Genomic DNA, 15190 nt, shown 5'->3' on the forward strand with positions numbered 1-15190 from the left:
GACCTTGGGCTCAAGCCAGTGACCCTGGGATCATGATGATGATCTCAAGCCGGTGACTCCGCACTCCAGTTGGTGAGCCTGTGCTCAAGCCAGATGAGTCACACTCAGGAAGCAACCGAGGGGTTTCGAACCTGGGCCCTGTGTCCTAGGTTGGTATTCCATCCACTGCACCACCACTGGTCAGGCTTGCCATTTTTATTTTTTAATTAATTAATTAATTGATTTACTTATTTAGGTGAGGGGAGGGGAGATAGTGAGGCAGACTCCTACATGTACCCCAACCAGGATCCACTGAGCAACCCTATCTGGGGCTGATGCTCAAGTATCAAGCTATCCTCAGCGCCTGGGGCCAAGCTCCAATCAATCAAGCCACTGGCTACAGGAGAGAAAGAGAGAAGGAGGAGAGGGAAGTGTTGGGGGGTGGGGAGATGGTCACTTCTCTTGTGTGCCCTGACCAGGAATCAAACCTGGGAATTCAGACTCCAAGCCAATGTTCTATCCACTCAGCCACGGGCCAGGCCAGCCACTTTTATTTTTAACAAAGCCTCCTGATTCAGTTATGCTCAGTGGTTTGGTCGACACTGCTAGTCTAGAACACAAAAAACCCACGCCGCTTCTGCAGCACCCCTCCCATCCTGCCTCCTTGGCTCCCACTCATGATCCCCCTAGCTAATGACACCCCAATCCCACATTAATCAAGTGTGTACTAAGTGGCTACACCTGCTGGACCTCCAGGCAGGCGCTGGGCCTGAGACCCTGCACCCACCTGCTCCTTCCCCATTCTTACCCCTGAATGTGTGTAGATAGGTCCCACTCTGCCTGAGAGGGCAGGACTCAGGGAAAACTGAGGTTCTTGGAATGAGGGTGTGGGGTGTGGAGGGCAACTGCGCTCACAAGAGACTGAATCAAGTCCAAGAATCTTTATTTCATGAACAAAACTACTTGTGTAAAGAGAGACGAGGCTGACTGGGCCCCTTTCTAAGTGGCCACAATCCAAGGCTGGTGAGAGAGGATGGAGTTGGGCTGGGCAAGAGTGCATCACAGGAGAGGGAACCCCAGGTCCAGCCAGAGGAAGCAAGAAGGGAAGTATCAGTGAGGGTTGAAGTGGGTCCCAGAACCCCCTGCCCCAAACTGCTCCAGCTTGTCGGGACCCCACTGGGCAGGGAGGGGCTGGGCGCCCATAGTGCGTGTCTGAGCGGCCAATGTGTGCAAATCAGCAAGAAGAGAGGTGCAGAGACGCTGCCCCGACCTTACCGCCCCCCCAAAACAGGCAGCAGAAGCAGGGGTGGGGGCAGCGGCAGTATTGCTTTACCCATCATGCATGGCGAGAGTGGGCAAGTGGGCAGGAGGAAGAAGGCTGGATTAGGGCTGTGAGCCAAACCCCCTGCCCCTCCCCACCCTGGCGGCTCCGCTGGCAGAACGCTGAGGCTGTGGAGGCCCGGAACGGCCAGCCCCCACTGGGGGCAGGCTGTGCCTGAACGCTCCCCGTCAGGGCTGGCTCTTCCTTGAGGCGGAGCCCAGGGCCTGAAGGTGAGGGAGAAACAGGATCAGGGGCCTAGTCAGCTGGCACGCACCCAGGCCCACCGGCCTCTGCCCATCTACCCACCTTACCGGGGCTATTCGGCCACCTGGACACCCGTACAGTTCTCTTTGCTTTCTGAAGTGATGGCCAGGTATTCCGAGCTGCGGGGGCAAAGGTCAGGTGGACAGTGACCCCTCATCAGGCTGGCCCACCACCAGGAGACTGAGGAGGGTTGTGGTCTTATCCCAGGTGCACAGGGCTCAAGTTAGAGAAAGGAGGAGGCTAAGGGCTGGACTCTCAGTGACCCACAAGGAGTCCAGGCTGCGGCCCTGAGGCCCTGAGTCTGCAGCAGGAGGGGACTAGGGACTCAGCCTCCTGGGTCCTGGAGCAGGGGGCTGGGACCTGGACTCCCGTATCTCTGGGGGGCAGGTTATTAGGCCTGAACTCTGGGTCCTAGGAGAAGTGGAGCAGGGGGCTGGGACCTGGACTCCTGTATCTCTGGGGGGCAGGTTATTGGGCCTGAACCCTGGGTCCTAGGAGAAGTGGAGCAGGGGGCTGGGACCTGGACTCCCGTATCTCTGGGGGGCAGGTTATTAGGCCTGAACCCTGGGTCCTAGGAGAAGTGGAGCAGGGGGCTGGGACCTGGACTCCCGTATCTCTGGGGGGCAGGTTGTTGAGCCTGAACCCTGGGTCCTAAGAGAAGTGGAGCAGGGGGCTGGGACCTGGACTCCTGTATCTCTGGGGGGCAGGTTATTAGGCCTGAACCCTGGGTCCTAGGAGAAGTGGAGCAGGGGGCTGGGACCTGGACTCCTGTATCTCTGGGGGGCAGGTTGTTGAGCCTGAACCCTGGGTCCTAGGAGAAGTGGAGCAGGGGGCTGGGACCTGGACTCCCGTATCTCTGGGGGGCAGGTTATTGGGCCTGAACCCTGGGTTCTAGGAGAAGTGGAGCAGGGGGCTGGGACCTGGACTCCTGTATCTCTGGGGGGCAGGTTGTTGAGCCTGAACTCTGGGTCCTAGGAGAAGTGGAGCAGGGGGCTGGGACCTGGACTCCCGTATCTCTGGGGGGCAGGTTATTGGGCCTGAACCCTGGGTTCTAGGAGAAGTGGAGCAGGGGGCTGGGACCTGGACTCCTGTATCTCTGGGGGGCAGGTTGTTGAGCCTGAACTCTGGGTCCTAGGAGAAGTGGAGCAGGGGGCTGGGACCTGGACTCCCGTATCTCTGGGGGGCAGGTTATTGGGCCTGAACTCTGGGTCCTAGGAGAAGTGGAGCAGGGGGCTGGGACCTGGACTCCCGTATCTCTGGGGGGCAGGTTATTAGGCCTGAACCCTGGGTCCTAGGAGAAGTGGAGCAGGGGGCTGGGACCTGGACTCCCGTATCTCTGGGGGGCAGGTTATTAGGCCTGAACCCTGGGTCCTAGGAGAAGTGGAGCAGGGGGCTGGGACCTGGACTCCTGTATCTTTGGGGGGCAGGTTGTTGAGCCTGAACCCTGGGTCCTAGGAGAAGTGGAGCAGGGGGCTGGGACCTCACCATGGCCTTATCCCATCTCTGACAACACATGTCCCCTCTGGAGATGCCCGGCAGAGGGCACCCTGGCTTTCTCCCCTGCGGATCGCCTCAACCCTCCCCACCAACCCTTCTTACGCATTTTCCTGTGCAGCAGCCTCCGTGGCGGCGGCAATCTTCTTGTAACAATAAACCATCTCTGCCACAAGCCATATGGTCAACACCACGATGAGCACATACATCATGATCTCAGACACGATGGACGCCATGTCTCTGTTGGCTGTAGGGGCCAGGCAGGGTTAAGTGGCAGCGGAGGCCAGGCTCAGGAAGCATGACAGCCTACGTGTTCCTCAAGCTTGCTGTGGCAGTTTGGGCAAGCGGCTCAACCTCCCTGGGCCTGGTCTGCAAGCGGACTCGTGCCGCTTCCCCGAATCACCACTGTTCTGTGATTCGCAATCACCAGCTGTGGATGGGCTCAGGATCACCTCGCCCTGCCTCCCTGGGTAACCTGAGGGTGCATCTGTGTCGGTCAGGTGGCTGTGGGTGCCCAAGAGCTCTGTAACCACGAAGCTCAGGTTCAAATCCCAGCTCTGCCACTTGCCATCTGTGTGACCTTGGGCAAATGACTCAACCTCTCTGGGTCTCAGTTTCCCCATGTGTAAAGAGTTGATAGTCACAATATCTCTTCCATGAGAGTGTAGTGAGAATTTTAAAAAAGCTTTAAAAAATTCTTAGAATAGTGTTCAATATACCGGTATCACTCAATATAGGGTTTGCTATTATTATTATTATTATTGGGGCAGTACAGCAGTTAAGAGCAAGGGATCTGGGGCCAGACTTCCAAGGTTCAAATCCTGCTTCTGCCTCTTACTAGCTGTGTGACATTAGGCAAGTGACTCTCCCTCTCTGGACCTTGATTTCCTCTCTGTAAAATGGAGAGGATAATATTCATGCCTTCTCGCAGAGTTGCTGGGAAGAAGAAACACCAGTGAACACCCTTCCCTCGCTTGGCTGCACTCACCCAAGTGCTGGCTACTGCCAGCTGTTTTCCACAAACGCTCTGCCCTTTCACAGCACTGGCTCCTGCCACCGCCAGCTTTCTTTCATTGAGCCTAAATTTAAACTGTAACAGGAAAGCACTTAGCCAGGGGACCTTTGTGGAAGGCCACTGTGGCATCTTGGGCTGGATTTTGCAGGTGTCCACTCCACATCCCCGGCCCCTCCTCTGGCTGGCCAGAATCCCATCTTCCCCCACTGGACCCACACGGCCTCCCTCCACCAGGGCGCACTCTCTGGGCACCGGCACCGAGGCTTTCTGGGCCAGAGCGAGGGAGGGCGCGGGGCGGGATGCCTCTCCCCTCCTTCTCCATAGGGGAAGCCAGGGACAGGGTTCCACACTTGATCCACTTACTCACTCACTCAGTCCATTCATTCATTCACTCAAAATATCCCATAAATGCATCTCAGACAGTGAATACGTGCTCTCAGCCAGGCTCTGTGCTTTGTTCCTTATCTGAACATCTCCCTGACTCTTCAAAACAACCCCAAAGATAGACAACCCTGGCTTCCCATGTCAGCTGACCTCAGGAAGCACACTGAGTTGATATATGTTGGATATAGCTCACATCACCAGAGTTCTCAACCCTGCTCCTAGAACTCAATGCCTAAATGAATTAAGTAATCCGAGACCTCCTGTTTTCCCAATCTGTTTAGGACAGTGACAGGTGCTGCTCTGCAGCCCACTTTACAGATGAGGATACTGAGGCCCAGGGAGGGGAAGGCGCTGAGCAAGGATGCACAGGTAGGACTGGACTCAGAACCAGGATTCAACCCCAGCTGCAACAGACTGCAGGGTCTAAGCTCTTATCTGCTCTGTAAAACTTCCATAGCCAGAGAAAGACTTGGTAAGAGCTGCTGTCCAGTGAGTGCAGTCTCCATCAACCCACACAGACATCTCCGGAGGGAGGGGCTGAGGCACAGGGACACACAGGGGTTCAGAGGCACCTTCTTTGGGGAGACCTCTGATTTCTTCAAAAACCCCAAATTTTCCAAGCGCTTCCCCTGCGCGCCCACACAGGCCAGACTTCTCACCAGCCTTAGACACAGCTTCACCTCAAGACACCGTTCACTCACACGGGGTACATCTGAGGCAGAGTGAAGAAGTCACACAGAATCACTGGAGTCAAGCTGCTAAATTACCAAAAGCAGATGGCTGAGGCAGAGGAAATTATTCTACTGTTGCTAGCCTGGGAACTTAAATGTTTGAACTCTCCAGTTATGACTGGAAATAGACTATGTATGTATACTATAGGTAACCCTCTGATTACCCCTTAAGGACTTCGAAAAGAATGTTCACGTGTCTAGACCTACTGCTATCTGTTATCCAGACCCCTGGACACCTGGAAGATTACCATTTTGGATTAATTCAGAGGCTTAGAATGCAAGACTGATTTTTCTTAAGAATGCACTTTTTTACTGTTAAGAACTCAGCTTTTCTTTCATCTTTGGAACACTCTGGGTATTGTCTAGTTGTTTCTGGTTTGCTAACCCTAAGACTTTTAAATAAACTTTTTTTTTTTTTTTTTTTTTTAGTGAGAGGAGAGGAGAGGAGGCAGAGACAGACTCCCACATGTGCCCCGACTGGGATCCACCCGGCAAGCTCACTAGGGGGCAATGCTCTGCCCATCTGGAGCCCTTGCTGCATTGCAACCAGAGCCATTTTTCAGCACCTGAGGTGAAGCCATGGAGCCATCCTCAGCACCCAGGGCCAACTCGCTCCAATCGAGCCATGGCTGCAGGAGGGGAGGAAAAGAGAGAGAGAGAGAGAGAAAGAAAGAGAGAGAAGCAAGAGGGGGAGGGGTGGAGAAGCAGATGGACACTTCTCTTGTGTGTCCTGACTGGGAATCAAACCTGGGACATCCACACACCAGGCCGATACTCTACCGCTGAGCCAGCTGGCCAGGGCCTTGATCATTTATTTCTAGCCAAAGCCTCCGGATTCATTTACACTTGGCTGACACATCCAAAATAGAATTAGCTCACTTGTCACCATCTGCCAGGTCCAATCCTGGTGGAGGACCCTAGGTGCCTCCTGCCACCTTCAGCCCCTCTCCAGCCAGTGAAGGTCTCCACCAACACCACTGCCCCTTCTTTAGAAATGACTCAGTATATTCCTTAGCAGTTCTTACCAGGAGGCAATATAGGCTGATGGGTAATGTTGAAACTGCAGTAAAAGAGTGAGCTAGGCCCAGGTCGATTGGCTCAGCGGTAGAGCGTCGGCCTGGCGTGTGGAAATCCTGGGTTCATTTCCTGGCCAAGGTACACAGGAGAAGCACCCATCCGCTTCTCCACCCTTCCCCCTCTCCTTTCTCTCTCTCTCTCTCTTTCCCTTCTGCAGCTAAGGCTCCACTGGAGTAAAGTTGGCCTGGGCACTGAGGATGGCTCCTTGGACTCCACCTCAGGCGCTACAACGGCTCTGGCTGCAAAGGAGTAACACCCTAGATGGGTAGAGCATCGCCCTCTTGTGGGCATGCCGGGTGGATTCCAGTCAGGCTCATGAGGGAGTTTGTCTCTCTGCCTCTCTGCTTCTCACTTCAGAAAAATACAAAAAAAAAAAAAAAAAAAAAGAGTGAGCTATTATAAAAAAGAATACAGCATGGCCAACAATGCTAATAATACAAAACATCATGGGTAGTAAAATAAATAACTGTTGTGTGATGAATAACATTAAAAATATTACAGTGTGGGCCTTGGCCAGTTAGCTCAGTCAGTTAAGAGCATCATCCTGAAATGACAAGATTGTGGGTTCGATCCCCAGTTAGGGCACAACCAATGAATGCTTCTCTTCCCCCTCCCCTCCTTCTGCCTTCCTCTTGCTGCCTCTCTAAAAAATTAATAAATTAAAAAAACAAAACCCTGGCCAGATAGCTCAATTATTTGGAACATCGTCCTGGAGCACGGAGGCTGCCAGTTTGACTCCCTGATCAGGGCACACACAGGGGCAGCTCGACGTTCCTTCCTGTCTCTTTCTCCCTGCCACTCAAAACAGAACAACAACAAAAATTACAGTGTGGTAGGTAATGAATATAGTATAACAAGTAAAATTTTAAAATAATACAATATATTTTGTATTTTATTTTTTTATTAATTAATTTATTTTTTGTAATTTTCTGAAGTGAGAAACAGGGAGGCAGAGAGTCAGACTCCCACACGTGCCTGACCAGAATCCACGTGGCATGCCCACTAGGGTACAATACTCGGCTCCTCTGGGGCTTTCCTCCCTTGTAACCGGAGCCATTCTAGCACCTGAGATGGAGGCCATGGAGCCGTCCTCAGTGCCTGGGCCAACTCTGCTCCAATGGAGCCTTGGCTGCGGGAGGGGAAGAGAGAGACAGAGAGGAAGGAGAGGGGAAGGGGTGGAGAAGCAGATGGGTGCTTCTCCTGTGTGCCCTGGTCGGGAATCAAACCCAAGACATCCACACGCTGGACCGACGCTCTATCACTGAGCCAACACGGCCAGGACCATACAATATATTTTACATTTTAAAACACTATAGCGTGGTGAGTAATGATAAAAATATGATAGTATGGTAGATAATTTTAAAAATACTTCAGTATGATGGATTATGATAAAAATACTACTGAGTACTTGATAATATTAAAAGAGTATAGTATAGGCCTGACCTGTGGTGGCGCAGTGGATAAAGCATCGACCTGGAAATGCTGAGGTCACCGGTTCAAAACCCTGGGCTTGCCTAGGCAAGGCACATATGGGAGTTGATGGTTCCAGCTCCTGCCCCCCTTCTCTCTCTTTCTCTGTCTCTCCTCTCTCTCTCTCCCTCTGTCTCCCTCTCCTCTCTAAAATGAATAAATAAATAAATAAATAAATAAAATAAAAAAAAAAAAAGAGTATAGTATAGAGTATAATATAAAATACTATGGTAAAGTGGGCAATGTTAAAAGGCAACAATATAATATGGCGGATAAAAAGTACTTGAGTATGGTGGGTAATGTAAAACCACAGGCTCCAGGAGGACAATGTAAAGAGCTCTAGATTATGTAAATGTTGAGAACACAGGCTCTGAGAAGTAGTACAACATGGTAGATAATGTCAAAAAAGAGAGACCTCACTGAGGCATGGGCGTGCCTGAGCCCCGGCCTCCACCACGAAGATGAGGACCGCAGCCTGTGCCAGGCCAAGACCAGGAGATGGAAAGGACCTGGGTACCTGCCGGGCTCATGGGGCCTCGCTGCCCCCCAGCCCTCACCTCAGCACGTGCCTGAGCCCCGGCCTCCACCACGAAGATGAGGACCCAGCCTGTGTGGGTACCTGCCGGGCTCATGGAGCCTCGCTACCCCCCAGCCCTCACCTCAGCACGTGCCTGAGCCCCGGCCTCCACCACGAGGATGAGGACCGCAGCCTGTGCCAGGCCAAGACCAGGAGATGGAAAGGACCTGGGTACCTGCCGGGCACATGGAGCCTCGCTACCCCCAACCCCTCACCTCAGCACTGATTCAAGAGACAGGATTGACACAGATTTCAACTACAGTAACTGGGGGCACCTTTGTACACGCGAGCAGGGCTCCATCTTCTATGTGCATGGGTGGCTGCCCTCCCAGCATCTTGTCCTATACCGAGGGGTTGTTCAGACATGTCTCCTAAATTGAATTCTGCTAGATCACTTTGATAATAAACGTAGAAATGTTAATTATCAAAAGAAACCCACAGGCTCTGGTTGCCAGCAGAGGCTAGTGAATCATGGCAAGAACAGAAACAGAAGTCACACAGGCTTGGTTGGTTTCCAATTCAGGTCCCATCTCTGTGACCTTGGCCACGTAATCTTATGTCCCTGAACCTGAGTTTCTACATCTATAAGAGCCCCAACCCAGAGGGACTCCACTTAAGACATTGAGGTATGTCCTGGGGGAAGGAAGGACAATGGACACTGCCCATGAAGGTGTGTGTGTGCTGCAGGCCCCAAAGGATGTCACTGCTACAGCTTTTTGGTGGTCCAATGGCTGGGATATCTCTCTGACTCTCTAAGCCAATATGGGCCACAGGGCCCTGGAAAATTCCAATTTACATCCATTAGAAAATGGTTCAGAAAAGGGGTCCAAGGCCGCTGAAGCCAAGACGATAAAACGGTTCAAAAACACCCTGGATCCTACTACTCAATGTGGCCCCAGACCTACTGCACTGGCCTCACCTGAGAGCTTTTCAGAAAAAAACATGCCCCCCCCGCCCCGACCTGCTAAGTCAGGATCTGCACATTAACAAGACTTCTGGAGAGTTGTGAGCATGGTAGACTTGGAGGAGCACAACTCTAGGTGACATACGTGTATCTCTTTCCCCACTGTGACACAGGGAGGCAGGGCTCAGGCTACTTGACAAGCAGAACTGTCACCATTGTCCCCATGTACCGAGACCTTGCTGTGAGTCAGGCATGCCAGCAGCTGACACCAAGTATATCGCTCAATCCTCACAACCTCCCTAGAATGCAGGAATGGTTCAAACAACACCCTGAAAGGTAGATATCATTAACATCTTGTTCCCTACAGGACAACTCTTCGGCTCAGAGACAGAGAGGTACCTGCCAGAGGTCACACAGCACAAACAGTAGAGGTTCGATGCCCAGAACTTCCATGGGGAGAGGCCTGCTGTGACATCTCTGTGAGTTGAAGGGAAATAGAGGCCAAAGCTAGATTTGGAGAAAGAGGTGCTGCTGCTCCCCCTGCTGCCACGGGCAGTTGGCCGGTCCAGGAGTAGAGCCAGCCTGTCCCCTACCTGCCATCTGTCCCTCCATCTGGCTGCCAGTAGGCAACAGGGACAAGGGGACAGGCAGGTTCTGACTCACCTTTGTCCACCACCTCCACATGGATGTTTTTAACAACGGTGGTATTGTGTTCATAGTTCTCGAAGAAGAGCAGGCGGTAGACGTGACACGCGTAGTCGCCCGAGTGGTTGTAGGTGACATTCGTGATGAAGATGGACAGGTCCTGCAGGTCCTTCGTGCCCCGGCTGCCGTTCCACACCACACGGCCCTCAAAGCGCTCGTCCTCCTCCAACTGCAGCACCTCGTTCTCATAGCGCAGGATCTGGGGCAGCGGTGGGGGCAGTGTCACTGCCTGGGCCCCTGTCCCCCACCTAGACCTCTATTCTGTCCCTTGCCCTGACACACAGAGAGACAAATGAACACACACATGGGCTCAGGCAGGGAGGGCACAGCGGGGCCAGGGTCATGCCTGGGCCTGCCCCAGACTCTGATTGTGTCCCTGGTCCTAAGACACACACACTCTTTATCACCCCTCTTTCCCCAGCCCCCAGTCAGCTTTCCTGGCCTTCATTCTCTAGAGTTCTGCCCGGGCCACCAAACATCCACCTCACACAGCAACAGAGGCAGCCTGATCCAGCTGCTGTAGACCCCAATTCTTCAGTGGGCCCTGAAAGTGGACGGTGTGTCCTCAGATGTAATTCAAAATACACATGATATAGAGGAGATCCAAACTGTTGTTTCTCCTCTGTGATGACCACCTGAAACACTTTTGCTAGTACTAAATGATTCCAACGACAGTGTGCCAATTATGGGCCAGGTGTATCAACTCAACTAATCCTCACACAGACCTATGAGCTCGAGACTGTGATTACCCTGTCTTCACAGAGGAGAAAACTGAGGCTCAGGCAGGCTCAGTGGCTTGCCCAAGGTCACCAGCTTGTCAGTGGTGGTGCCGGAACTTGAATTCAGGTCATCAATAACAGCACATTACTGAAAGCAAAAACCACCCCATCCCAATCCTGCCCCCACTCAGACACCTACACTAATCCTCCCACACCCACGCCGGGTACCCCCACACCTTGACAAATTCCTCAGTGCCCTTCTGGCGGAAGGTCCATTCAGTGAAGGTCTCAGCGGTGGTCTCACTTCGGCGCTTGCAGGAGATGCACATAATTTTGAACGACTTCCCGTACACGGCCTCTGTGTCAGAGTCCACCTCCACACAGCCTGCCCAGACTGAGGACACTGTGGGGACAGCAGGGGCACCCATCACCCTAGGCCACACCAGACTAGCTGGTTGTTAGCCCTTGGGCTCCGCAAAAACCATCTGTTTCCTCTCAATAATGATGACAAACCGAGAGAACCAGACACGAGCCTGGCCCTGTCGCTTCCTGGGTGTCCTTGGCAAGTCACCCATCTTCTCTGAGCCTCAGTTTTCCCGTGAATGGTGAAGGAAGCAATCATTGCTGCCCTGGAAAGTGCTAAGCAGATTGCATAAGTCAGGTAAAGTACTAGCAGGAGGCAGGCACAAAGCAGGCGGCTGGCACACAGAAGACTACCAATCAACAGGACTGTCACTGCGCTCAGTAACTCTGAGTCCGTGCCACCCAAGTACCCCTTCTTCAGCAGGCCACTTGTCTGAGGTACTGCAGCATCTGGGTGGTGTGTCTGGAATTCCAGTTACATTAGAAGTTGAGCTGTCAGTCATTTCCACCAGGATTGCTCTGCAAAAGCAGCCAGCCTCAGAGAAGGCTGGGAGAAGGCAAGGCCTCAAAGGGGGACGTGGGCACTGGAACCAGGGCAGACCCACACTCCATCCCTAATCCCCAGTCTCACAGATTCCTTTGTCATCCGCCCCTCCCCAACCTCTCCTGCCTCTGTCCTCAGGCACCGACCTCCTTCCTATCAGCTTCTTCAAACTCACCAAACTCTTTCCTGCCTGAGGGCCTTTGCACCTCCACTTGGATTCTAGTCCCTTTGGGTCTCTCCTCCACGTTCTTACCTGCCACCTCCACCTTACTGCTCCTCAGCTCACTAGCTAATGCTGTGTCTCTCCAACTTCAGCTCTGGGTCTTTTTCTTTGTCCCCAAGTGTCTTCCTCCATTTATCTAGGGGGCTTCTTCTCCTCTGCTGTCTCTTTCCATCTCCCTGAGTAACTCTGTCTCTGACTTTCCCTCTTTATCTTTCCTAGGGGTCTTTCTGAAGGTGCCACCACTTTCTGTTCTCTTCCCAGGCTCAGACACACTCTCCTGTTATCTCTATCCATCTTTCCCTGTCCCCTTTTAAACTCCATTCCTCCTGGTGTCTACTAGTGTCTCCCTTTCTCTCTGCCTCCCTTAATTTTTCTCTCAGCACCTCCAACTCCCCTCAATGTCTCTCTGGCAAACTCTGCATCTCTCCTGTCTCTGTCTGCCCCTTTACTGCATCTTCCGTCTCCCAGAGGCGCACTCGGAGTACTCCCGGTACTTCAGCGTATTTCGCCCCTTGTCTCCTGTCACCATCTCTCTGTCCCTCCATCTCTCCTGTCTCAGTCTCCCGGAGTCGCCAACCCCACCCCCCGCCCCGCGGCCGTGGGTGTCACATTGCAGCCTGCGGGGCTCCGGGAGCAGCTGACTCCGCGTTTCCTCGCCCCCGGCTGGGCGCCCGAGGCCGCAAAGCTGTGCCAGCCGGGGCCCACGCGGACTCTGGCCCACCCGCATTTTCACCCCTCCCCCCAAGCCCTGCGCCCGGTGCGCACAACTTCTGAAGAGACTCTGCCGGGCCCGGGGATGGGCGGGGGCGGCCCTCGCCCCACTCTCCCGGGTCCCGAAGGAGGACCCGCCGGCCGGCTGTGCCCCAAGGTGCCCCTCGCCGCGCGACCCCGCGCACTTACCCAGTGCCATGCCGACTACGAAAGCCAGCAGTGTCCCCATGGCTACACTGCGCGCGCTGCGCTCCTCTCCCGGGCCGCCGGTATTAATAGCGGAGCGAGAGGCGGCGGGACCCGGCGGCGGTTAGAATGTCTCCCGGAGCGCGCGGGCGCAGCAGCTGCGGCTCTGGGACCAGCGAGGGGGGGGGGGGGCGCGGCCCCCCCGCTCCGGTTACCGCCGGGGGCCCAGCCCCGGGGCCCGGCGTCCGGGCATCCCAGCCGCGCGGGCGGCGGCCGCTGCTCGGGCTGCTGCGCTGGCGCACGCAGCCGGGCGCATCCGCCCGATGACCCGACTCAGGCCCCCTTAGGCTCGGGCGCTGGGGCGCTCGGGCGCGGGCCGCACTCTCCTGCGCACTGCAGCGGCGGCGGCGGCCGCTGCCCGGGAAGGAGGAGGGAGAGGGAGGAGGCGGGATGAATCACCGCGGGGGGAGGGCGCGGCCGCCCAGCCTTTGCCGCAGCGGCCCGGGAGGCACCCGCCGTACCCGCCTCTCCGGGTGTCACGGAGACCACAGCCTCTAGCTATGGGTACAAGGTCTGGGTGTCGGACCCCTCCACACGGTGGGGACCCCCATTATCGGGGTCAGGAAAAGGTTACCCCCAGAGTGATGGGGGTCTGAAAGGTCAGTTTGGGGGCAGGGCTTCAGACTTCAAGTTAGACCATCCTCATGGGATCAAGCGGGTATTGCTGGGACCTCCAAGTGACCTCTCCCTCAGAACTCTGGCCTCAGGCATGGAGGTCACTGTGTGGGAACCCAAGTGGGCATGGGAGGTGGTGTCAGGTTAGGGCTTCCTATAATAATCCAGACCCCTCCCAAGTAGAAGCGACACTCTGGATCCAAACCAGAGAGGCTGCCCTGGGGGTTTGGGGTGCTATCTTTCAGGAGGGTGCCCCCCCTTGTCTCTGACGTCATCTTCCATTCCTCTGTCCTTGCACTCCCAAGCTCCCTGCTTTTCCCAACGCAGGTTCATTTCCGCCTCAGGGCCTTTGTCCTTGCTCTTCCCTCTGCCTGGACCACTCTTCTCCCGAATGACCAAAAAGCTCACTCCGGCTCCTCCTGAAGCTGTGTTTTAAGTCGCCTTTGTCAGGTCTTCTGCCCATTCCAGGGAAACTGCCTCCCCTCCCTTACTTGACCTCCTTTACTAATTTCTTCCCCCCACCCACAGCAGTTGTCACCAGGCACTGTACTCTTCCTTATGTGCACTGCCTGTCCCTCCAACCCCGGAATATAAATTTCCCCAGGGCGAGGACATTGTCCTGTTGTCCTGTGCACCTCTGTCAAGTGTCTCCAGCACCTTGAATTGTGCCTGACCCATTGTAGGTGCTTGATAAATATTTGCCAAATGAATAAATAAATGCCAATGCTAGAGCCTTTGTGAGGGGCAGAATCCATCTCTACCCCCTCCCCCAACACGTGCAGCAAGTTCTATTATCCCCATTTCACAGAGAGGAATCTGAGGTTGAGTCATTCCCTTGTCTGGTCTCAGGTGGATCTCGAAACCTGCCCAGTGATGGCAGATGGCCTGACTTGTAAGTAGATTCTGCCAAATGGAGAGGATGCGGTGGGAGCTCTGGGCTCAGACTGGGCTGGGAGGGACACTTCTGGTTGGGGGATTCTCAGGTATCAGTTCTGGGTGGGGTGAGGTTCCAGAAACCTTCTGGTTTAGCCCTGCTGGACAAGAGGAACCAGGGTGTGGGGCAGGCCTGGGGCTGAGGGACAGGAAGCTAGGGACACCAGATACCTCTGTGGTCTGGGCCTCTGTGCCAGCACTTCCTGGGTTGTGAAATCCCCCTACAGAAAATAACCTTCTTGCTGTTCTGACCCCTTCCTCTGGCAGGGGTGGCAGGCAGAGGCACAATGAGGACAGGCCTCAGGCACTGGACAGGGGCACCTACTGCTAGCCCCACAAGCTCGTGTTCTCTGAGTACCTGCTATGATGGGCTTGGTGCTGCTCTATGCACTTAACTAACTCATCTAATTCTTCCTACAAGGGGTGGGGGGCGGTTTACCATTATGCCCACTTTAGATACTGAGATTCAGAGTGGATAACCTGGCATGACCATATAGTACAGGATAGAAGACGCTGACTCTGCTCCCCACCTGTGGTCCACCCTGCTTCTGTCCAACCCCTCCTCCAGGCCTCTGCCCCAAGCTATTCATTACAAAAACTCTTACAGCCTCACTGACATGTCAAAGGTCTCGCTTTACCCTTCGATCAATCACTCTGGAACCACCACAGGGTTTGAGTGGGCAGATCTAGGTTCTACCTGGACCAGAGACTTCGCCCCTAAGCCCCTTTCCTCATTAATAAGACGGGTCCAGATGGTCTCACCTGGACCAGCTGTAGTGGGGTCCTGAAGTAGTTAGGATCTTGCATCTAAGTGTGGAGCTACTAGGAGCCAGGCCTGCAGTCCTGACTCTCTGCTGAAGGACCTCAGGCACATTAACTACATCTCATGGAGCCACTGTGAGAATTAAATGACAT

General features: G+C 54.4%; 1 protein-coding gene across 3 annotated transcripts; it reads right to left on the reverse strand.

Annotated features, from left to right (window-relative positions):
- Positions 1 to 905: 905 nt before the first annotated feature.
- SCN1B (sodium voltage-gated channel beta subunit 1) lies at positions 906 to 13093 on the reverse strand. Of its 3 annotated transcripts, none has more exons than XM_066349096.1 (6): positions 12671 to 13093; positions 10877 to 11043; positions 9880 to 10120; positions 3164 to 3305; positions 1612 to 1683; positions 906 to 1524 (listed from the first exon to the last, which is right to left on the reverse strand). In XM_066349096.1, exons 1-5 carry the CDS (start codon positions 12708 to 12710, stop codon positions 1617 to 1619), a joined length of 657 nt encoding a protein of 218 aa, XP_066205193.1. In that variant the 5' UTR covers positions 12711 to 13093; the 3' UTR covers positions 906 to 1524; positions 1612 to 1616. The 3 variants fall into 3 exon arrangements, with proteins under 3 accessions (XP_066205193.1, XP_066205194.1, XP_066205195.1); XM_066349097.1 differs by having other exon boundaries at positions 1607 to 1683; XM_066349098.1 differs by lacking the exon at positions 12671 to 13093 and adding an exon at positions 11694 to 11715.
- Between the last annotated feature and the right edge of the window lie 2097 nt (positions 13094 to 15190).

This window comes from Saccopteryx leptura, chromosome 9 (genome assembly GCF_036850995.1).
Source record: "Saccopteryx leptura isolate mSacLep1 chromosome 9, mSacLep1_pri_phased_curated, whole genome shotgun sequence".
NCBI classification, from domain to species: Eukaryota; Metazoa; Chordata; class Mammalia; order Chiroptera; family Emballonuridae; genus Saccopteryx; species Saccopteryx leptura.

Coding starts and splice junctions, on each gene's coding strand:
- SCN1B (XM_066349096.1), bottom strand. CDS start 12,710: ATGGGGACACTGCTGGCTTTCGTAGTCGGCATGGCACTGG. Junction 10,121..10,876: donor GCACTGAGGAATTTGTCAAG/GTGTGGGGGTAC, acceptor CCGCTGCCCCAG/ATCCTGCGCTATGAGAACGA. Junction 1,684..3,163: donor GCTGCTGCACAGGAAAATGC/GTAAGAAGGGTT, acceptor TTGCCCCCGCAG/CTCGGAATACCTGGCCATCA.